Source organism: Megalobrama amblycephala, linkage group LG16, assembly GCF_018812025.1.
Source record: "Megalobrama amblycephala isolate DHTTF-2021 linkage group LG16, ASM1881202v1, whole genome shotgun sequence".
Classification (NCBI taxonomy): Eukaryota; Metazoa; Chordata; class Actinopteri; order Cypriniformes; family Xenocyprididae; genus Megalobrama; species Megalobrama amblycephala.
Window position 1 is genome coordinate 16,553,947 of NC_063059.1, and position 23,232 is coordinate 16,577,178.

The 23,232-nt window shown below is 37.8% G+C and overlaps 1 protein-coding gene across 5 annotated transcripts in view; it reads left to right on the plus strand.

Moving 5' to 3' along the window:
* amotl1 (angiomotin like 1) overlaps nt 1-20,581 on the plus strand; it is a 29,553-nt gene extending 8,972 nt beyond the window's left edge. For all 5 annotated transcript variants that reach the window (XM_048160851.1, XM_048160849.1, XM_048160850.1 and 2 more), the window contains 6 exons: nt 852-1,001; nt 3,443-3,633; nt 12,268-12,384; nt 14,146-14,339; nt 16,686-17,096; nt 19,560-20,581. In XM_048160851.1, coding sequence (XP_048016808.1) covers nt 852-1,001; nt 3,443-3,633; nt 12,268-12,384; nt 14,146-14,339; nt 16,686-17,096; nt 19,560-19,663 — 1,167 coding nt within the window. In that variant the 3' untranslated portion in view covers nt 19,664-20,581. The remainder of the gene's footprint in view (nt 1-851; nt 1,002-3,442; nt 3,634-12,267; nt 12,385-14,145; nt 14,340-16,685; nt 17,097-19,559) is intronic.
* Nucleotides 20,582-23,232: the final 2,651 nt, after the last annotated feature.

The window sequence follows — 23,232 nt, forward strand, 5'->3', positions numbered from 1 at the left end:
TAAGCTTTATAATGGGAGTGAATAGTAACCAATATTTTGAAGCCCAAAAAAACACATCCATCCATCATAAAAGATATCCATGTGGCTCCGGGGGGTTAATAAAGGCCTTCTGAAGTGACGCGATGCATTTTTGTAAAAAAAAATGTCCATATTTATAACTTTATAGACTATAATCACAGAGCTGAATGGATGACAACTCATGGCATAGCCCTAAGAGAGTCTAACTACGGTCAAAGCTGGAAGATCTTAAGATCTTTACAAATTATCAAGTGGATGGATAGATTTATGGATATACTAATTTTCATCGATCCAAATGAATCCAATCTGATTGATGGGTTGTAATTGAGAATGAATGTGAAAACTCGCATGAGAAGAGGAAATGCTTCAAATAACTTTGACTGGCCTATTATGCTGTTCACAAATCCTGCATCTCATTTTCATGAGCATTCCGCATCTGAAAATCAGTATCTATGAATTAGACTTGTGTAAATGGACTGACTAATTGCTCAGAGTGGAAAATTAGGCATTAACATCATGTGTCAACAATGTGTTGGCTTGACTAATTAAAAATTAGATATGTCAATTAAATAATATTGCTTTGTGACATCCAAACAACATTAAGTGAAACTGTTATCCCTAGACAGAGAGTTTGAGCTTGTGTTATATTATACTGGACAGGCCCGTAGCAAGAGATCACTTAAACTTTTATGTACTATCTTTATTATCTGGCCGCATACTTTAATAAGGAAATTATAATCATTTAGATTAAAGAGAGACCTCATATAAAACACCCACTAACCAATGTCAGTCTTCCCAAGTAAATCACTCTTCTGTCTGTCTGTGTGCTGTAGTTGAGTAAAAAGCAGAAGTATGTGGAGAGGGTGGAGCGCTTGCAGCAGGCATTAGCGCAACTCCAGGTCGCATGTGAGAAACGCGAGCAGCTGGAACGACGTCTGCGCACTCGCCTGGAGAGAGAACTGGAGTCACTGCGAACACAACAGGTCTGTGAATTGAACTGAAACTTTTTCATTACAGTACAATAAATGAAACAATTATTGTATAAAGTGCTATATAAATAAAGGTGACTTGACTTGACTGTGAAAAACCCATCTTCCTCCAGCAAAGCAATGAATTTACACATGCTAACTACATAGTAAGTACAAGTCGTGTTCATTAATTAATTCAATGATTATTTTTTTCAGCGTTTGTAAGGCAAAGTACAGAGAATTAAGATTTTTTTAGGGATTTAATTACAGAGATTACAATTTTTTTGGGATAATGTGGTCAGCTGCTCCACACAAACTTCATCTCTATATTTCTGCTCTGAGTTTGGCTCACTTATGTTTATATTTGTAAAGCAGTGTGCACCACCCATTTCACCAGATTTGTAATAAGAAACAGTTAATGGTTTTCACCAAAATAAAAGTTTGATGATTTGACAAGCATAACACCCAGGTCTTTCACAACCTTTGGGCAGACGCAACTTATATTTAAGACATATTGTATGTAATTGAAAGATTTGAGATTGTTCTGTAATGTACTAATTCAGCGGGTTTAAGTTGTGGTTTTCCTAAAAGAAGTTTAATGACTGGCAACTTGATGGGTTTTTTAGGACATGTCCTTGAGATAGGATGGAGTTAATATTGAGGAGAGTTTCAGCAGCTTGAGGGCTGCGTTCCACTTTCACTTTTTATGCCCTTCCCTCACTAACTTTCCACCATCTCATTGAATCAGTTGTACGTCATTAAGTACATTGCAGAAGTGAGCACTACTGGCAGAAAGCTATGCAATGGGTTGAATTTGAATGGCCTTTGATGACTTGGAATCTGCTATGGAGCTGATATTTGCATTTTTTCCTTGCACCATTCCTTGCACTCCTGTTTCATGCACCATTTTACAGTATATTCCTATAGGCATTATTGAGCTGAAGAAAATCTAAAAAATACAATAAACTATTACAGTCAGCTTAAAGGGTTAGTTCACCCAAAAAGGAAAATTCTCCCATAATTTACTCACCCTCAGTGTTGTAAATTGACCCATTTGTTTTCTTTTTTCCCCCCTTATTTTTCTTTGTACTACATTTCCCACAATTCCTGGTAAACTACACTACTATATATGGTGCACTACATTACCCACAACCCCCTGGTCATGGTCTATAAATAGACCTCATTTACTTCCTTTGTTCCTTTTTGCATTGGTGAGGTGTGGGTGTTTGAATGGACACCCAACCATGTCCTTTGAGTCCTCTCCTTAGGATGCGTTAATGACTAAAGATCATCCTGTAAATCCTGTCCTTCTCTTAACATCTGTCCATTTACATCATGTGAATTTGCTCCATGTACCTCCATGTGCTTTGGGTCATTTGAAGTATTCAATACTTAAGCATCCTGAACTCAATAAATGAAAGACTGCAAAGGACTGGTGTTCTTTTCCAGTGTTTTAATCAGTCGCACCACCAAGTTTCTACAATTCTGACGAACTTTGGATATTTAACATCTGATATCCAACCCTCAAGCCATCCTAGAATTCAGGGATGAATTCAGGGTGATTGGGACACTTTTTCCAAGTCATGTCAATGGCAAAAAGTGTCCCAATCACCCAGAATTCACCCTATATGACTTTCATCTTTCAAACACAGTCAGAGTTATATTAAAAAATATTCTGCTCTTTCAAGCTTTATGAATATTTTTCTTACAAAAACCCATCACTTAAGGTAGTAAGTATTTTGCAGTTAAATCTCAAAATAGCTCATATATCATACAGTTGTGTGGGGGTGGGGGTAATTTAAGCATGATCCACATGTTGAATATGAAGCTTCCTGAAGTGTACATCTTAGTAGGCTTGCTCAGAATCAAGTGGTTAAGGGTCTGTCAACAGAAACTTCTCTTGCCTGTTTTTTCGCTTTATTTTGAATTTTGAAAAGTAGAAACAAAAATGCCTCTGGTTTGCTCACTGTGGGATTAACCCTGTGAAGCTTGATGTATGAAATAGTATATATATATATATTTAAATGGAACTGTAAAAAGTTGTTTAAACATCACCCTTTAAAGACTGCCAATTCAATTTAAACAATGTTCAGTTTGCATCACTTTTCCACACCCAGTTATATTGACTTAGGACAACCAATTATATTTTCATATATGCTTCTTTGAGACTTGACTTGAGGGGTGGGCTCCAGGAACAGGGTTGATGGGTTGTTGGTTTTGGATGTGCAAGTGTCTTGTTTGGTCCAGTCTGTCTAACTACTATCAGTTCAGTGTGCTCCTTAACAGCGACGTGCTTAGGTTGGTGTAGATCTGTTTTTGTAATAGTAACATTCACATGCCCAATCATTTTATGTTTGCCACGGAAGGGAGTTGTCAACTGCAAAAGACGTAAATGTTAGAGGGCAATTATCGAGCCAAACATTACTCATAAGCACTGTCCGTCTCTGTGTGTGTAGCGTGCTGGTGCAGGCGCTCCCCTCACGGTGCGTGAGTCCAGTGCTCCTGCGCTACTGGATCTGCTAAGGGAGAGAGAGGAAAGGATTCTGGGATTGGAGGCTGATATGACATGCTGGGAGCAGAAGTACTTTGAAGAGAGCGCAATGAGACACTTCGCCATGGAGGCCGCAGCTACAGCCGCAGCACAGAGGTCAGTACACACACGCACACACGCACACACACACACACACACACGCACACACATGCACGCACATGCACACACACACACACACACACACACATGCACACATTTACCCAGCTTTCTATATAAAGACATAGTGAAGTCAATTTTTATTTGCACCTTTACAGAAAATCTCTTATGTCTCATGTCTTAAAACCCTCCACAAGAAAGCCAAAGATGATCAAATCACTGTTAGAAAACCCTAGGGCTCTTTGCTTTTTTTTTCTTTTGCAATATGTTCTCATCATCTCATATTGGGCCTCATTCATGAAAAACAAGCAGAATGAATAAATTACATTATTTTAATTATTGGATGAACTAACCCTTTAAAATGCCGTGCATGTCACTGTCAGTTTTCACCCAATCGTCCAATCACAGTGTAGGAGGGGCAGGACAAGTACTACACTGACCAACCATCCTACTTGTACAATGACTGAACAACAATGGGGAAGTTAATATTGCTGGTTAGTGCATTTTTTAAATTCAGTAATAATCTTCAAAATGAGATACTAGTAACACGATACTGCTTGGCATATTCGTATTATCACAGCAAGCAAAGCGTCTCAGCTGGAAAAACACTGTGCCTCCAAAGCGCTCTCAAGCACCACCAGCTGGCCATTTTCATAAGAGCACCAGGCATTTTTTTTTCAGCTGGCTAAAAACACTTTGGTGGACACATGTTAATTGAATATTTATTGTTAGACATATGGCCATTTAGCAACATTTATGCAACATACTGGAACCTATACTGAGAAGGGGGTCCAGAAGATTCCACAGCGTTCCTGGACATGTAATTTACGTAGCTGTAATTTATAGGCGGGGATTATGCTAATTGTGAATGAGCATGCACATGTGACTATAAAATCTGATGTTCATGAAGCATTTGTGAATCGAGAGGAGAGTTTTCAGGAAGATCCGTTTTACATGCAAATTACTCCAAATTTACTCATATATTTTCAAAAGTTTCATGAATTAAGCCCAATGAGTTTTCAATGTAGTATACACTATATTGCCAAAAGTATTGGGACACCCCTTCAAATCACTGAATTCAGGTGTTCCAATCACTTCCATGGCCACAGGTGTATAAAATCAAGCACCTAGGCATGCAGAGTGCTTCTACAAACATTTGTGAAAGAATGGGTCGCTCTCAGGAGCTCAGTGAATTGGACTGGACTCTAGAGCAGTGGAAACGTGTTCTCTGGAGTGACGAATCACGCTTCTCTGTCTGGCAATTCGATGGACGAGTCTGGGTTTGGCGGTTGCCAGGAGAACGGTACTTGCCTGACTGCATTGTGCCAAGTGTAAAGTTTGGTGGAAGGGGGATTATGGTGTGGGGTTGTTTTTCAGGGGTTGGGGTTGGGCTTGGCCCCTTAGTTCCAGTGAAAGGAACTCTTAATGCTTCAGCATACTAAGACATTTTGGACAATTTCATGCTCCCAATTTTGTGGGAACAGTTTGGGGATGGCCCCTTCCTGTTCCAACATGACTGCGCACCAGTGCACAAAGCAAGGTCCATTAAGACATGGATGAGCGAGTTTGGTGTGGAGGACTTGACTGGCCTGCACAGAGTCCTGACCTCAACCCGAGAGAACACCTTTGGGATGAATTAGAGCGGAGACTGCAAGCCAGGCCTTTATGCCAACATCACTGCCTGACCTCACAAATGTGCTTCTACAAGAATGGCCAAAAATTACCATAAACACACTCCTAAACTTTGTGGAAAGCCTTCCCAGAAGAGTTGAGGCTGTTATATCTGCAAAGGGTGGGCCAACTCCATATTAAACCCTATGGATTAAAGGATTAGTTCACCCAAAAATGAAAATTCTGTCAATTATTACTTACCCTCATGCCGTTCCACACCCGTAAGACCTTCGTTAATCTTTGGAACACAAATTAAGATATTTTAGTTGAAATTCGATGGCTCCGTGAGGCCTCCATAGGGAGCAATGACACTTCCTCTCTCAAGATCCATAAAGGTACTAAAAACATATTTAAATCGGTTCATGTGAGTACATTGGTTCAATATTAATATTATAAAGCGGCGAGAATATGTTTTGGAGCACCAAAAAACAAAACAAAATAACAACTTATTTAGAGATGGCCGATTTCAAAACAATGCTTCAGGAAGCATCGGAGCACAGATGAATCAGTGTATCGAATCTGCTGTTCGGAGCGCCAAAGTCACGTGATTTCAGCAGTTGGCAGTTTGACCCGCGATCTGAATCGGTATGAATTCGATATTGGATGAACTAACAGCACTGCACATTTTAGATGTCAGCTCAAGACTCCAAAACCAAATATGTGTGTTAGGTAAGAGAGACATTAAAAATGTGCAGCATTGGGGGTACTCAAGGACCAGGATTGGGAACCAGTCCCTCCTCTTCCCTGGAGTGACATATAAAATATACTTGTTAATTTTAATTGGTGGTAAATAGATTGCGGTTACATTAAAAAAATATTTAGGTTACATAAGGGCTTACTTTGATTTTTGTTTTGTTTTGTAATTCATTCAAACAGCCATGAAACTCTTTAATCATGTTTTGTTGGATTCTTATGTTCTTAAAAGTAAAAAGAGGTCACCCTTGTACTGTTACTGATTAAAAAGCCAAATTATTACATAATTGAGGGACGCTTGATTAGAAACTTAACATAAAAATCTTTTACTTTTACAAATGCATAAATGCAGCTTGATCTGACACATAAGACAAGCAACTGAAAGCAATAGAGTTCCTAGTTCATCGATATATATAGTAAAGCCTAAGGTTTAGTATGGAATAAGAGGCATTTGACCATGCTTTAGTTTTTGATGACTTGGGAGTAAGGATGGGTGGTCAACTTACAGTCCCTGACATTTACCAAGTATGATGCATATGTTAGATTTTGCTGTATTTGGCCGTGCAGTCGTTTGGGTGGCTCGCCAATGTATTAGATTTCTCTAATACATAAAATAAGTAAGCTTGACCAGAGTTCTTGTGGGGAGAAGAATTTATTGAAGGTAGTAGTGTAGCACAGTTCTTCAGCAGCGATGTTAGCGTGTCAGCCTTCAAAACATCTTAATCCAAAGTTCTGTCTGTGGGACAGAACTTTATACATGACATCAAAAAGGGCTATAAACAATAGAACACTGTTAGGACCTCCCACAGGAGATCGATCTACCCTGCGATCTACTCTGAGCAATGCTGTTTGTTTGTCATTCACGCCCATCAGTTTCTGTGGGCCATATGTCTGTATGGGCCATTTGGTTCACATCTTTACAAACACCGACAGTTGATTGCATCTGAGGCGCGGTCCCGGTTCATGCCTTACAAACAGACAGTTGATTGCATCTGAGGCGGGGTCCCAATGTAAATGCATCTAACTAAAGATAATGAAAATATTTTATCTATCAATCCCCCCTCTGATCATTTTTGATCATAAAACAAACTTCCATAAATGGAAGATCCATGCTGCATACAGGTTTCATTACTTAATGTAATAACAGAATAAGTGTTTATGATGAAGACTGCATCCTCCTGAGTGCTTGAGTCCTTTCTTATTTTGACATTGTGGTCTTGAGGAAGTGGCGGATAGTGTTGTTTTCTGTGGACGTTCAGGCACGTTCAGCTAGTGACGTCTTTGGTCATCATCTGGAGTGCTGAAACACCTGCAATCACACAAAAGAGAAAAGGGAAACGTATCTTGCCAAGGAAAATATTTTAATCAAATAACTCTTAACTGCTCCTAAAACTGTCCCTATTTAATATTGGCAGGACACTACTGTGTTTATCAGTGGCTGTATGTTTATGGCTTCGTCCTCAGGCGACAAGCTAGAGCCTAAAAACCCTAGTCCCACCATTTCTGGACTCTGATAAACACTATTGCCATCTATCCCTCATCTCTAGGTAGATGTTTCAAATCCCACTGGCTCACGTCGATCCACTTTTCTTTTCTTTGCACCTTAACTGCTCCATCAGCTACCAAGAGATCCTGATGTGGGCTTTTCCACCTGGATTCTCGCTGTGACCTCTGAGTTTTTTTAATTGTTACTTTACCATGGCCCCCCTTTGGAGGTGTCAAAACTTTATCCTTGGCATTGTGTACTGCCAGGCTGAGTCTTTCATCAGTTTGGACAAGGCTGTCAGATGTTAGATTTTCATTAGGCATGGGCCGGCCTGTGACATGTTCAAAGAAGCTTATTCCTGTTTTCCTGTGGTCATCCTGACTGCATTGGTTGTCTTCATGCAGTTCAACTCCATTTTCCATCAATGATGTTTTTCCTTCTTTGTGCACTTCATTCTGCATCCGTTTAATGTCTGATTGTCTGTCTTGCACAAGTTGTCTTAATGCCGCTGTATGTGCACCTCTCTCCTTTACGGCTTGTTTAGCAGCACTGTCTACTAGGACATCATCTTTGGCTTCAGTTGTTGAGACTTCTGTGTATGCTTTCACCTTTGGGATGGGGTCTTCATTTGTGTTTTTTGCATACACATGGAGTACATCAGTTGTTGGATGAGATGTCACTAGTTGGTGCTGCAGAGAGTGGTTCTTCAGTTTTCCTGCAGCTCAAAAGCTTTCAGCAGAGTCTGCTTTTGCTTGTCTGCCACCTGCTGAAACCTCTTCAACAAGTTGTCCTCATCATCACTTTGATGTGTTAAAATCAACTTGCAATCACGAACCCAGTGACCTTCTTCATTGCAGTACCTGCATCTTCCTTGACTTTTTGCTTTTGGGTATCTCACATATTCATGTTCTTCATACCCCGTTGTCCTGTTGTTGAATGACAAGGTTTTGGTTTGCAAAGCTCTGAGATTGACTTCCTGTGTTCTTTCAATCTTTGCTCTCCATTCAACAATCTGCATAAATGCTGTTCCAATGCTGTCCCAGTCATCATACCTGATTTTAAGGGCTTTAGAAATCTCAGGTTTCAGTCCATTTACAAATGCGGTTTTAAGAGGCATGCCGGTATCTTTACTGAGATCTTCATTGTTGTTCACACCGGCATATTCCAACCAAATTTGTATGAAGCGTTCTTCATACTCAGCAACACTTTCTCCTGTCTTCTGCATGCATGAGGTAATTTTAGCCCAATTAACCTCTGCAGGTTTCAGTTCAAACAAGAATGTTCGTACAGCTTCCCATCCAGCCTCAATGTTCTCTTGAGACTCACCAGTCCTTCTTTCAACACTTTCTGTTAATCTCTTTTGGTCAGTGTCCCTTAAGTTCACATTAACAATCATCACTCCGTCTAGTGGGTGCAAATTGTAGATTTTCTGCAAACACTGAAGAAATTGCCAAGCTTTCCGTGGTTGTTTGTACACATCTGGCAAATCTTTTGACCATTTGTCAACTTGCTCTGGAGTAGCTGGCTGGTATGTTCTGTGTGGAACATATTTCTTTACCACTTTTGTGACAGTTCGAGTTCGTCGTTCACCATTTTCCTCATACTCCTCCTCATTGTCAATTTCAACTTCAGTTCTTCTGTTTTTGATAATTACAGGAGCAAGCCTAACATTCAAGTTGTCCTTTATGATATCATTATGTGTGTTTACATCTCTGTCAGAGTTCACTGTGAAACTGTTGTCACTTTCTCTAAGCAGATAAAGGTCTTGTTGATCCTCATTCTTCTGGAGATCACTGAATGGATAGAGAAACTCTTGTTCTGCTTTGCTGCTAGATTTTATGGAATGACTCTTTTTTTCCAGAACAGTCTTTTGATTCCAATCGTTCGAAAGCAAATTTAACAACTTCGTCTTCTCATTTAGTAGTCTTTCTTTGTCTTTCTTTTCATTCTGCAATTGTTCAGCCAGTGGTCGAACCTTTGCTTTCTCTGCTTTGTTCTCTCGTAGTAATTTGTCAGTCTCACACTTCTGTAGATGCTGTTGAATTTGTTTGACCAAAATTACAGACAAGCCATCTCTGTTTGTGTTTGCTCTTGAGCGCTGCATCTTTCCATAAGCCCTTTTAATGTCCGGCAAGGCCTATTGTCCATTCTCTGAGTGCCTAATGTTGTACTTCTAAAAAGATGTCACCCTGGCACTTCCTTAGTCCCAGCCTTTTGTCCAAATATTCATTAAGATTTTCCATCATCTGATCAATAGTAACATTTGGAGGTTCTGTTCCATGTCTTTCTGTTGTTGGTCTCAATGCAGGGCCATTACCCTTGTTTCGTGCAGACTCAGCCATGGCAAGTACAGGAGATGTACCCTCAGAGGTGTGAAACAGAACAAAAGGTGTTAGAGCCATTAAGGTGCTTATTCAGATTTAAATTCTCAGAAATCTTTTAGACTGACCATTTCAGATACACAGACAAATCAAACATGTTTCCAAAATATAAAATTGTGCATTATGGACTCTACTTGTACTCCTAACAAGTTTTCAATATTACTGTTAAGACAAAACATTCATTTTCAGGCTAATTTCCTTGTTTCATTTCTGAAAAATTCTGACTGAAAAGACTTGTTCTATTCTTTTTGAGTCCTAGCTCACAAGGATGAGTTTGTCTCTTAGACAATTTACTTTAGATCTTTCCATATCTTTCATCGGAAGGCTAACCAACTTATAGTTCCATGGCTTTATGCCATCATCTTCTAACCCAGTTAGAACATTTATTTCAAAACTAAAATAGTGGCTACTGAATTAGCACCCAGTCAAGAAATTATAATTCTTGCAGCAACATCAGTCCCAAGACATTCTATGGTTTCTGCAGTCTCTGGATGAATGGACTAAACTGTTTCTTTAACAATTTCTACAGACACAAAGAGAAAGGACCAAGCTTTTGCTTCTACAATCTCTTAATGAACGGACCAAATTGTTTCTTAAACAACTTTTAAGAGAGCTGATAAGTTTCACTCACCAAATTAGGATATTTGAGACAGAATCCAGTTGATTCAAATAAATTGTATCCACAGATGCAGTCTGTTGATCTTCAACATAAAAACTGTAGAATCTCCAAGACTTTTGTGTTCACTTCTTGTTGCAGTTGGTGAGTTCTCTTCTTGTCAGTCTCTCCTGGCTGGCGCGCCAAATTGTTAGATTTTGCTGTATTTGGCCGTGCAGTCGTTTGGGTGGCTCGCCAATGTATTAGATTTCTCTAATACATAAAATAAGTAAGCTTGACCAGAGTTCTTGTGGGGAGAAGAATTTATTGAAGTTAGTAGTGTAGCACAGTTCTTCAGCAGCGATGTTAGCGTGTCAGCCTTCAAAACATCTTAACCCAAAGTTCTGTCTGTGGGACAGAACTTTATACATGACATCAAAAAGGGCTACAAACAATAGAACACTGTTAGGACCTCCCACAGGAGATCGATCTACCCTGCGATCTACTCTGAGCAATGCTGTTTGTTTGTCATTCACGCCCATCAGTTTCTGTGGGCCATATGTCTGTATGGGCCATTTGGTTCACATCTTTACAAACACCGACAGTTGATTGCATCTGAGGCGCGGTCCCGGTTCATGCCTTACAGACACAGACAGTTGATTGCATCTGAGGCGGGGTCCCAATGTAAATGCATCTAACTAAAGATAATGAAAATACACAATCTATCACATACTGATATTTAGGAATATATTTAGTGTTAAATGGGTTTAAAATGAAATGTATGGATGAGTAACTAAGTGACAAAGTGAAAGAACATTATTCTAAAGCCTCTCAAAATGAGCCATAATAACTTACACAGTATTAAGTAATTTTATTAATTTATTCTATTTAGGGGTGTTTAACATTTTTATTGGAAAACAAGAAAAATTTCTTGTCTTCAGAAGACTCAATAACGGCTGAGTAAAACTGTCATCTGTGCCTGTGGCAGGTTGAACTTCTTTAGTTGGCGAAGGAAGTCCTCTGCTGGGTACAGAAATGGACCACGGTGAACATATTTAGACAGTTTGTGAACCCTGTTTTTTTTAGACAGGGTTTTATATAAACCTGACTGCCACTCGTCAATGGCAGCTGCCACAGTTGCTAGGCGACAAGAACAGTCCTCCATAGGCTAGACCGTGATTGCAAGTTTATATCTCTCAATTCTGACTTCTTTTCTCAGAATTGTGAGATATAAATTCCAATTCTGAGGGATTTACCTTTTTATATATATATATATATTCAGTGGCAGAAACAAGCTTCCATAGAAATGTGACCATATGACATAATGACAAAGTTATATGCCCAATATATAATTTTTATACGCCTAATGATGATAAATTTCCCGTTCCTTCGCGTTTGTGTATCGACACCAAAGGTTTCTCATTGAAAGCAATGGAGATACCAGTTTGTCAATATAACAATGCCTAGGGCTAACTTTAGCATCTTAATAGTGATCTAAAGGCGCTTGATCCTGCTTCAGTTTTTGAGACCTTGGGAGAGAGTTTAAGTGAATGCATGTTTACGTGGGTATAATGCACACATTTTCTATTCTTTTTTGTTCCTCACAGACCTCCATTTAATATATTACTACAGTAAAATCTTGTTTACACTTTCTAAAATTATGTTCATTTATTTTAAATAATTATAATGAAGAGATTAAACAATATAGTTTTTGAAGTATTAAAATTTTTTGTGATTTTGTTTTTACAAGTCAGTTTATAATTTGTTATTAGCCACAAAGTGACAGACTGATTGTGATCTGTTTTCAGAGATACGACTATAATCCAGCATTCTCGCAGTGGCAGTTACAGTGACAGCTCACTGTGGCTGCATGAGGAAGAGAACAGAATCCAGAGCAGTCGTCACTGTCAGGAAATGGAACAAAGGTGAATGCTAATAAACATAATGCTATATAAATACACAGTATAAAACATATTGCCCATGCATGTGACTGTTTGCAGAAAATCTTAAATATATTATATTAATTAAAAAATTAAAATGTAAAAAATCCAAGTCTTTATTAAACAAAAAACACTACTATTAAAATGTTGAGCAAATAAGCTTGTGGCATGTGGTAAAGGTGAGATATCATGCAGATTGCATGTAAAGGACCAATCAGTTTGCGCCATCAAGGGTATCATGACTGAAATAGATCTATAACTACACTACCGTTCAAAAGTTTGGGATCGGTACGATATTTAATGTCTTTAAAAGAAGTTTCGTCTGCTCACCAAGGCTGCATTTATTTAATTAAAAATACAGTAAAATCAGTAATATTGTGAAATATTATTACAATTTAAAATAACTGTTTTCTATTTGAAAATATTTGAAAATGTAATTTATTCTTGTGTTGGCAAAGCTGAATTTTCAGCATCATTACTCCAGTCTTCAGTGTCACATGATCCTTCAGAAATCATTCTAATATGATGATTTGCTGCTCAAGAAACATTTATTGTGTACAGATGTACAAAATATTTGTGTACAATATTTTTTTCCCGGATTCTTTTATGAATAGAAAGTTCAAAAGAACAGCATTTATTTGAAATATAATCTTTTGTTACATTTTAAATGTCTTTACTGTCACTTTTGATCGATTTAATGCATCCTTGCTGAAAAAAAAAAAAAAATTCTTTAAATTCTTCTAAAAAAAAAAAAAAAAAAAAAAAATTCTTACTGACCCCAAACTTTTGAACGGTAGTGTATAATGTTACAAAAGCTTTGTATTTCAGATAAATGCTGTTCTTTTGAACATATTTCACAACAATAAAACTGTTTTTACTGTATTTTTAATTAAATAAATGCAATCTTGGTGAGCAGACAAAACTTCTTTTAAAAATATTAAAAATCTTACCGATCCCAAACTTTTGGATTGTTTAAGAATGGATGTGACAACGTCCCTGAAACAATCAGGCCTTCACAAGCTTTAAGCAAGTGTTTCGGCTGACAGAGTGACTGTTTTATCTCACACAGTAAGATGAAATGCATTGTTGTTGTCCGCACATGAACTACCTACTTTAGCCACACAAGAAACCCATTTATTCTTTTCCAAGGCCCATAAAAACAAAATATAGACTTCTGGGAATCCATATCCAGAGATCTCATGAGATCAAAATCAATCAAGTTTGGCTCTAACAGCGTCCAAAATATATGGCATTGCAAGAGAGAGGAATAGAGTGAGAAGTGGAGTAAAGTTCTTGTATAGGGATGAATGAGGACTGAAGGAGTGGAGGAGGTGTACTTAATCAATGGTGTCATGCATTCATACACCATTGTGTGATGTAATCCAAAATTTTGAAACAGAAGATGCTACCTTCTTATTCCCTGCATTTTGAGCACTTTTTCAACATGACAATGACTATGCATTATCCTAATATGAAAATCTTTCCGTGTACAAATATTTCACCTAACCTTAACACTATTGGGCCTGTAGAGGATTTTGTAGAGACAAGTTGATCAACACTCCCACTCAAATATCAGGCCACTCAAGGACGTCATTCTTCAGGAGTTGTACACTCAATGCCAAGAAGGGTCAGAGCAGTATATTTAAAGTTATGGAAGACATACTACATACTAGAATATTACATATCTAGTATAATAATCACTGATAACTGAGTACCTGAGATTAAGAATTGCTCTGTATGTCATAGGATGAAGGACTTGCATGCTCAGTTGCTGGAGAAAGATGCCATGATTCAAGTTCTACAACAGCGTTCCCGTAGAGATCCCGCCCCTCTGCGTCCTGCCCGCTCTGTGCCCTCCATTTCCCTAGCAACTGGACTACACACACGGCAGACATCACAGGCCGATCACAGAGACCAGCACAGCTGGAAAGGCAGTACAAGTGAGTATACAAATACAGTACAGTCCAAAAGTTTGGAACCACTAAGATTTTTAATGTTTTTAAAAGAAGTTTCGTCTGCTCACCAAGGCTACATTTATTTAATTAAAAATACAGTAAAAAACAGTAATATTGTGAAATATTATTACAATTTAAAATAACGGTGTACTATTTAAATATATTTGACAAAGTAATTTATTCCTGTGATGCAAAGCTGAATTTTCAGCATCGTTACTCCAGTCTTCAGTGTCACATGATCCTTCAGAAATCATTCTAATATGCTGATTTGCTGCTCAATAAACATTTATGATTATTTTCAATGTTGAAAACAGTTGTGTACTTTTTTTTTTTCAGGATTCCTTGATGAATAGAAAGTTCAAAAGAACAGCATTTATCTGAAATACAAAGCTTCTGTAGCATTATACACTACCGTTCAAAAGTTTGGGGTCAGTAAGAATTTTTATTTTTATTTTTTTGAAAAGAAATTAAAGAAATGAATACTTTTATTCAGCAAGGATGCATTAAATCAATCAAAAGTGGCAGTAAAGACATTTATAATGTTACAAAAGATTAGATTTCAGATAAACACTGTTCTTTTGAACTTTCTATTCATCAAATAATCCTGAAAAAAAATATTGTACACAAATATTTTGTACAGTTGTACACATTAAATGTTTCTTGAGCAGCAGATCAGCATATTAGAATGATTTCTGAAGGATCATGTGACACTGAAGACTGGAGTAATGATGCTGAAAATTCAGCTTTGCCATCACAGGAATAAATTACTTTGTGAAATATATTGAAATAGAAAACAGTTCTTTTAAATTGTAATAATATTTCACAATATTACTGTTTTTACTGTATTTTTAATTAAATAAATGTAGCCTTGGTGAGCAGATGAAACTTCTTTTAAAAACATTAAAAATCTTAGTGGTTCCAAACTTTTGGACTGTACTGTATACAGCAACACACAAATAGAGTTACACTCAATCTGATCACAGCCTCATTTTTCACAAAACATACAGTATCAGAATGAGAGTAACTTTATATGTGTTGTTATATAGCAACTTTCCAGGATCTCTCAGCATCTTCTGCATATTGACCCATTTTCAACAATGGCTGTTTTGAGGACAGTTGAGGGACTCATACACACCAAAGCTGACAAAAAGGTCTTCTCCATCCCTGCAGAGGCAGATAAAGGAATTCTGATTTGAATCCATTTAACCAGAGTAAAAGCACAGTTTCCATTTGGTCAGTTTTATTTGTTAGACAAAGGGAAAAATATGACACTTTTCCATAGAAACACTGTCAACAGATTTGAACCCAGTGTAAATAGGTCTATGGTATTGTTTCTATGTCAAGGTGTAAACTGACCTTTAGCCATCTGCTTCACCGCATGAGTAATTGTGGTAGTTGGTTGTGAACTATGTAGTATATACATCATGGTATGTACTGTACTAAATTTTCATGAAGAATTTACTTATTGACTGTTGATGAAATACAGTTTTTACGTATGCCGGTGTGTAGTGTAAACTGATTAAATAATATTTTACAATGCTTCAACATACTTTCTTCTAAAACACCTTGAATCCATTAGTTACTTAATCACAAATTCCAGTGGACACCATGCACAGGGGTGTAAAAAGGTTAAATGGAGAATATTGCACATTACTTCTGTCTTTAAGAGCACACTCACAATGTAGGGACCAACAATCTAAACATGTTTATATATTCTTTTCTATCTAAAATATGTTTATATATTCTTGACGAAGCCTAGTGAAAGTATTATTGAATGTGTTAAAGTTATCTAGACAGTTTTTTTCTCTTTTTTTTGCCTCTATTGCTTCTTATTGATTATTGATTATTAATGACATCTTAGGCAGTGACAGGTCTATTAGACTTCAATGCAAATTGGAAAAACCTACTGTCATGCTACAGAAAAATGTAAAAAGTTTATTTAATGTAAGTTTATAAGTTAATTTTGTTAGTTACTCCCCATCACTCATTATGATAGATACATCTAATTTGCACAATTTTAAATGAGGACCTAACTGAATATGCCACACTTTATTTAAAAAAAAAGAATGGATAAATAAATGAAAATAAATATTTTCTAAACCTTTATTATTTAATTTTGCCTCTGTATTCTATCCTGTTGTCCTCTGAACAGAATTGGAACTTTGTATCTTAGCACTTCGCATTTTATTGCCTCCTTCACTTGTATTAAAAATTTGTATGGATAAAGGCTTCTGTTAAATGAATACGTGTAAATGTCTTACAGCACTCATCACTACAATGCGACCTGTGTTGCTAAAGGTTTTACTAAATGGTTTGTGTTTTTGTTTGCAGATGTATTCCTTGGAAAGGACCAAGTAGAGCACATCCTTCCCTCTCTGCCCTCTCCTTCGGTCTCTGTCTCTTCATCTCTCCCTGCCTCCTCTCTTTCCTCTCTTCCTCCATCATTCTCCTCTCTACCTTCCTCTTTTCTTCCCTTCTTGGCCTCTGCAGGTTCAAACACATCATTAATATCCTCATCCTCCTGTGTTCCCCGCTCAAGCCCTTCCTCTCTCCCTCCCTCTTCCTCTTCCACATTGCCCTTGCCCTCATCTGCCTCTCTTCTGCCCCCTTTATCATTATCTCTCCCCTCCACTCCTCTCCTGTCCCTTCATTCTAAATCAGTCAGCAGAGACAGCAGCAGTCAAACAGGACAGAGTCCAAAGACGTTTAGTGCCAGAAACTCCACAATACAAGAAAATACAGGTGAGACAACCAGAAAGTATTATAGTGAGTGAAGGTGACAATGTAACTTCTGTATCTGTATATGTATATACACTCGCCGGCCACTTTATTAGGTACACCTGTTCAGCTGCTCATTAATGCAAACATCTAATCAGCCAGTCATATTAGGCATATAGACTTGGTCAAGACAATCTGCTGAAGTTCAAACTGAGCATCAGAATAGAGTACCTCAGGGATGACGTGTTTTTGTAGGCAAAACCCGGAAGCGAGTTAGCATTTTAGGACTTCCGGTTCCATCGCTGTAAAGTCTATGGGTTTTCTGAATGGGTTTTTGCTAAATCGCCTGAAAAAAGGTCTGTGGTTAACAAAGCCTCTAAATATTTTCACGTTTTGATCTATGACATGGAACACACCAGTTATAACCCGCTTGTGATTTTTTAAACCTTTTTAAACCAAATTGCTAAAAGGGACTACTTCCTTTGGTGGGGACTTTAGACGTCATCATGACAAACAGGACATTTGGACAGTATTTCTTGTGAAAAAGTGGATAAGTATTCATACACAGTGCAGATCATAATCAGCGAGCATGTTTTTTAAATAAAGTTTGAGGAAGCTTGGTGGTGGTGACCTTGATCCTCGACCATGGTGTGCTGTAGTCCATAACTTACTGTTAGCGTTTTATATCTGACAATTTTATTTAGGCTTCAAAATGTATAAATGTTGTGTTAACTTGTAAAGATTATCTTGATAGACAAAATGTGTAAGTGTCACACATTTGTTAAACACAGAGCTTATTTTTACGATTTTCCAAAAGTCTATGGGAAAAATGCATAGGCTTTCGATCGAGGGAACCCGTGCGCCGCTAACTTCCGGGTTGGCCTACACGTCATCCCTGAGGTATTCTGTGGGGAAGAAAGATAATTTAAGTGACTTTGAACATAGCATAGTTGGTGCCAGATGGGCTGGTCTGAGTATTTCAGAAACTGCTGATCTGCTGGGATTTTCACACACAACCACCTCTAGGGGTTACAGAGAACGGTCTGAAAAAGAGAGAATATCCAGTGAGTGGCAGTTCTGTGGGGGAAAATGCCTTGTTGATGCCAGGAGAATGGCCAGACTGGTTCGGCTGATAGAAAGGCAAAAGTAACTCATATAACCACTTCTTACAAGCGAGGTCTGCAGAAGAGCATCTCTGAACGCACAACACATCCAACCTTGAAGCAGATGGGCTACAGCTGCAGAAGACACACTGGTCCATGGACACCAAGATCATGATTTTCTGACAAACTCTTCGAAAGTTATGAGCAACAATGGCCTTTTACAGATCTCATGAAAGCTGCAGAAAATACACCGGTGCCACTCCTGTCATCTGAGAACAGGAAACTGAGGCTACAATTCAGACGGACTCACCAAAATTGGGCAATCGAACATTGGAAAAACGTTACAGGTCTGATGAGTTTTGATTTCTGCTGCAACATTCAGGGTCAGAATTTGGTGTAAACAACATGAAAGATCATGGATTCATCCTGCCTTGTATCAACGGTTTAGGCTGCTGGTGGTGTAATGGTGTGGTGGATATTTTCTTGGCACACTTTGGGTCCCTTTGTACCAATTGAGCATTGTTTAAATTGTTGAATCCATGCCATGAAGAATTCAGTTTTGAAGGCAGTTCTGAAGGCAAAAGGGGGTCCAACCTGGTACTTGCAAGGTGTTCTAATAAAGTGGCCTGTGAGTGTATATGTGCAGGGTAGCATTCTCATTGATTCAAGTCACCACTATTCTCATTTTTTTTATTGAATCATCCACTGTTTATTGTAAATTAATTATCCATGCACATCGTTCTTTTAAAAATGTGCCATTGTAATCTTTAATCAAAAACATCAATGTGCCCCTCTTCCTGGCTTCGACATTTCTTCTGTGGTGACGTCTGTACCGAAGTGAATGCTGGGAAATTAGGTTGTCCAATGGCCAGATGATTTTCACTCTCTTCCCTCCAGAAGCCTGTCACTCACATGAAACAATTGTCCATTTATTTTGCAATAGGGAAGAAAAGTCATTTGCATTTTCCACTTTTTTTGTGGCAATTTTAAATTGAAGCTCAAACCTGCCCTGTAAATGAGATCCTGTGACCTGGAACCATAATGACTAGTACTGTCAAATTTCTCACAATTACTGACAAAAGTAGTAGGCCTTAGTGAGGGTCAGTTGAGTTAATAAAATTGAATTCTTGATGTTATTGCACATAGTGCTTTGAGTGACACAATGACCTGCACTTTTTCCCATAAAAATACAGACAAATGATTCCAATGAATAAATTATTCTATTGACAAAAATATTGTAGTCACAAAATTTTAGTATCTAATGCTAGTATAGACTATATACTAGTATAATAATGATTCTATCTAATGAAATAATGCTAGCATAATAGTATCAATGAAAAAAGGTGTGACAAAAAGTAATTTTGAACCCTGTGTTTATGTGCAGAATCTCCATCCAGACAGGTTAAAGGCCTAGAAGGTCGAGCACAGCTGAGTAGAGGACAGAAGATGCCCCTGCCTGACCTAGATCTGGTGGAAATCCTTATATGAAAAAAACAGCCTGCAAATAACATTCCTACAGATAGGACAGCACTTCAGAGAGAGGCAAGAGAGAGTGAGGGAGTGAAGAACAAAATGTGAGTGAGACAGAAAATGAAAGGAAGAGCTAACATAAAGAAAGAGATGAATAATAATGTAATAGATCTCAAACAGACAGACAGAAAGGAGATATTAAGAAAACAAAGGAAGTGCAATGTAAAAGCTGGAATTCAATATTGTGCCCCTCCAAAACACTGAATTTGATGGTTGATTCCTGAATTCTATTTCTGTCCATTTTTCACCCTAAAGCAATCAAGGAGTATGACATTTGCCCCAGTCTTGCTGCATACTCAATGTCTTAAGTTCCCTTCCGTCTTAGTTTATCATAAATTCCACAGAGCTGTTTAAATAATTCAGAGAAATATTTTGTGTGACTCTGCAGAACAAACAAACAAAAAAAAAACGAATGGAATTGTTATACGTACAACTAAATGATTGAATGCTGTTGATCTTTTTTTCTTTTTTCTTTTTTTGTGGCAAACTTGCTGCAAATAAGCTTGTTATTAATTTTACAGCAATAACTGCCATTTTACATCATGTGTGTTTTAACTGCCTGAAAAAAACACCCTGACCCAACTGTTTTTTGGCTGGAAATATTTTAGACTCTGCACTGCTACAATGCTAAATGGTGAAGTTGTCAAGGGTTAATAACAATAATGTTTTCAGTCAAAATCCAATTGCATGATTGATTGATTGTTTTTTTCTCTAGAAGCCATCTACCTTAGTTTTAAACACATTGTTCAAAACTGTCTTACCCATTTCTAATTAAATCATGTGTTGTGGTTTCCATTCTCCAAATCCATTATCATTTTATTCTTTTAATAGCTCTCTGGTAATCAAATCAATACAATAAAGTCACAGTGGTCTGTATTACAGTTTTGTTTTTTGTTTTTTTTTATTAGAGAATGTGTTTTTTGGTAATGAGGTGTATGTATATACTGTGTAGATTCTCTGCTTTTGTGAAATATCTTAGGAAAAACTGACTATTCAATGAAAACCTTTACACAGAGCTTTTAAAACCAAAATATTTAGTGAAAATTTCACACACAAAGGGTCAATTATTTTACACAAATTAGGCAGCATGTAGACACGTTGCAAAAAAAAAAAAAATGACACTCAGTTTATCTACATTTTGAAAAGAACTTATATAAAGTTATATAAACAACCATAATGTGCAGAGACATTATACAATGTGTGTGAAGCATGTCGAATTATACTTTTTGGTTTTCAGCTACACATATTCTGTTGCCAGGTATAAAAAAAAAATTCAGATTTCAGCATGGGTAATACACAGTGATCAGCAACATCTTTAAATCCACCTGCCTTATTTGTATAGGTCCGCCTTATGCTGCCAAAAACAGCTCTGATGCTTTGAGGCACGGACTCCACAAGATCTCTGATCGTGTTCTGTGGGATCTGGCACCAAGAGATTAGCAGCAGATCCTTTAAAGTTTAAATCCTGCAAGTTGCGAGGGGGGGCCTTCATTGTTGGTCCAGCGAATCCCATAGATGCTCAGTCTATTGAAATCTGGGGAATTTGTTCAGTTCAGTTCATCTTTATTTATTTACTGAAGGCAATTTGGGTGCAGCATACCAGCATATCAGATACGACAACACATACACATGATACAGGAAAAAAAATTCCTTTCTAAAACATATTTACCTTAAATTTATGAACTTTACATCTGAGAGGATAAATAATATCTAAAACAATTTGTTTTACTAATAGGAGTTCTATACCGAATATCAGAAGGGAGGAGGTATAACTCAGGGGGTGAGAATCAATTTGGAGCCCAAGGCAACACCTTGAACTATTTGTCGTGTTCCTCAAACCATTCCTGAACCATTTTTTCTACTAAAAGAGATCACTGCCATCAGGGACACCATTTTCATGAAGGGGTATATGTGGTCTGCAACAATCTTTAATTAGTGGTACTTGTTAAAGTAACGTCCACGTGAACGCCGGAACCCAAGGTTTCCTAGCAGAACGTCGCCCAAAGCATCACACTGCCTTCACCAGCCTGCCTTCTTCCCATAGCACATACTGCTGCCATATCTTCCTCAGGTAAATAATGCTCAAATATAATGCTCAAAAATAAAAATAATGCTTCAGACCATGCAACCTCCTTCCGTTGATCAGTGTTGAGTTCTGACGCTCAGGTGCCTATTGTAGGTGCTTTCGGTGGTGGACAGGGGTCATCATGGGCACTCTGACCGGTCTGTGGCTACATAGCCCCATACACAGCAAACTGTGATACTCTGTGTTCTGACACCTTTCTATCATGGGCAGCATTACATTTTTCAGCAATTTGAACTACAGTAGCTGTGTGATCGCACCAGATGGGCTAGCCTTTGCTCCTTACTTGCATCACTGAGCCTTGGGCTGATGCCGGTACATCAGTTGTCCTTTCTTGCACCACTTTTGGTAGGTTAGTACCAAAAGTATACTACTGCATACTGGGAACACTCCATAAGACTTGCTGTTTTGGAGATGCTTTGACCAAGTCCATCACTATTTGGCCCTTGTCAAAGTCACTCAGATCTTTTGATCTTCTGACTGTTCAGTTGCTGCCTAATATATCCCACCCATTGACAGGTGCAAACGCAACAATATAATCAGTGTTATTCAATGTTAATCCACCTGACAGTGGTTTTAATGTAGGTATGTGGCTGATCAGTGGTGGCAGTAACATCATCTTGCAGGATACAAAGTGGAGCATTCTTATATGTGCACCACTGTAAATGCTATAAGCTAAGATTGTCCAGGGCTCTCAAGTTTTGGAGACAGGCAAGAGTGACACCCCCCCCAAAAAAAAAAAAAAAAACTTTCGCCACCTTCTCGGGCCAGCATCCTGTAACCTTGCCTCAGGGTGAATGAGATGATGCTAATTCGTTGCCTTTTACCTGACATCTTTGAAAGACAGATGCAATGATTAATGCATCAACAGTGTTTCCCACAGGATTTTGTGAGACTGTAGTGGGTGGACATCGGTTCCTGTAGGGGGGTGGAAAATGTTGTACATTTTAAATTTAAATGCATGAATCTAGTGCATTCTAAGAGCAAAATTAAGTGACTAGATCAATGAAGAAATTTGTTATCTTGTAAACAAATTTGTGCTCTAAAAGTAATTTATTAGTCATGTACACAACATATAGTAGGCTAAATGAGAGTTCGTAAGTGGTCAAACATGTAGAGTACACATTTAAACCATTAAAAATATGTAGCAAAAGAGGTTACCTTTGTTGAATTTATTTGTGGGAGCCTGTGTCTGTATTTGTGGAACTAATGGTCACTCTTTGATTTGTTAACCAATCCAGAATGCACTAAACACACCACTTCATTATAGATAAAAATAACAAATGAATACAAATATATAATCATAAGCTGACCAATAAATAAATAAGTAAACTAGGTGAGTATATAATTCAGCTGATTATCTGATTATCTAACAGCAGTCAAGTTGTCATTGTTTGTGTCAAACAAGTTGTGAATTTGTTGTAACATTAAAACAGGAGATCAT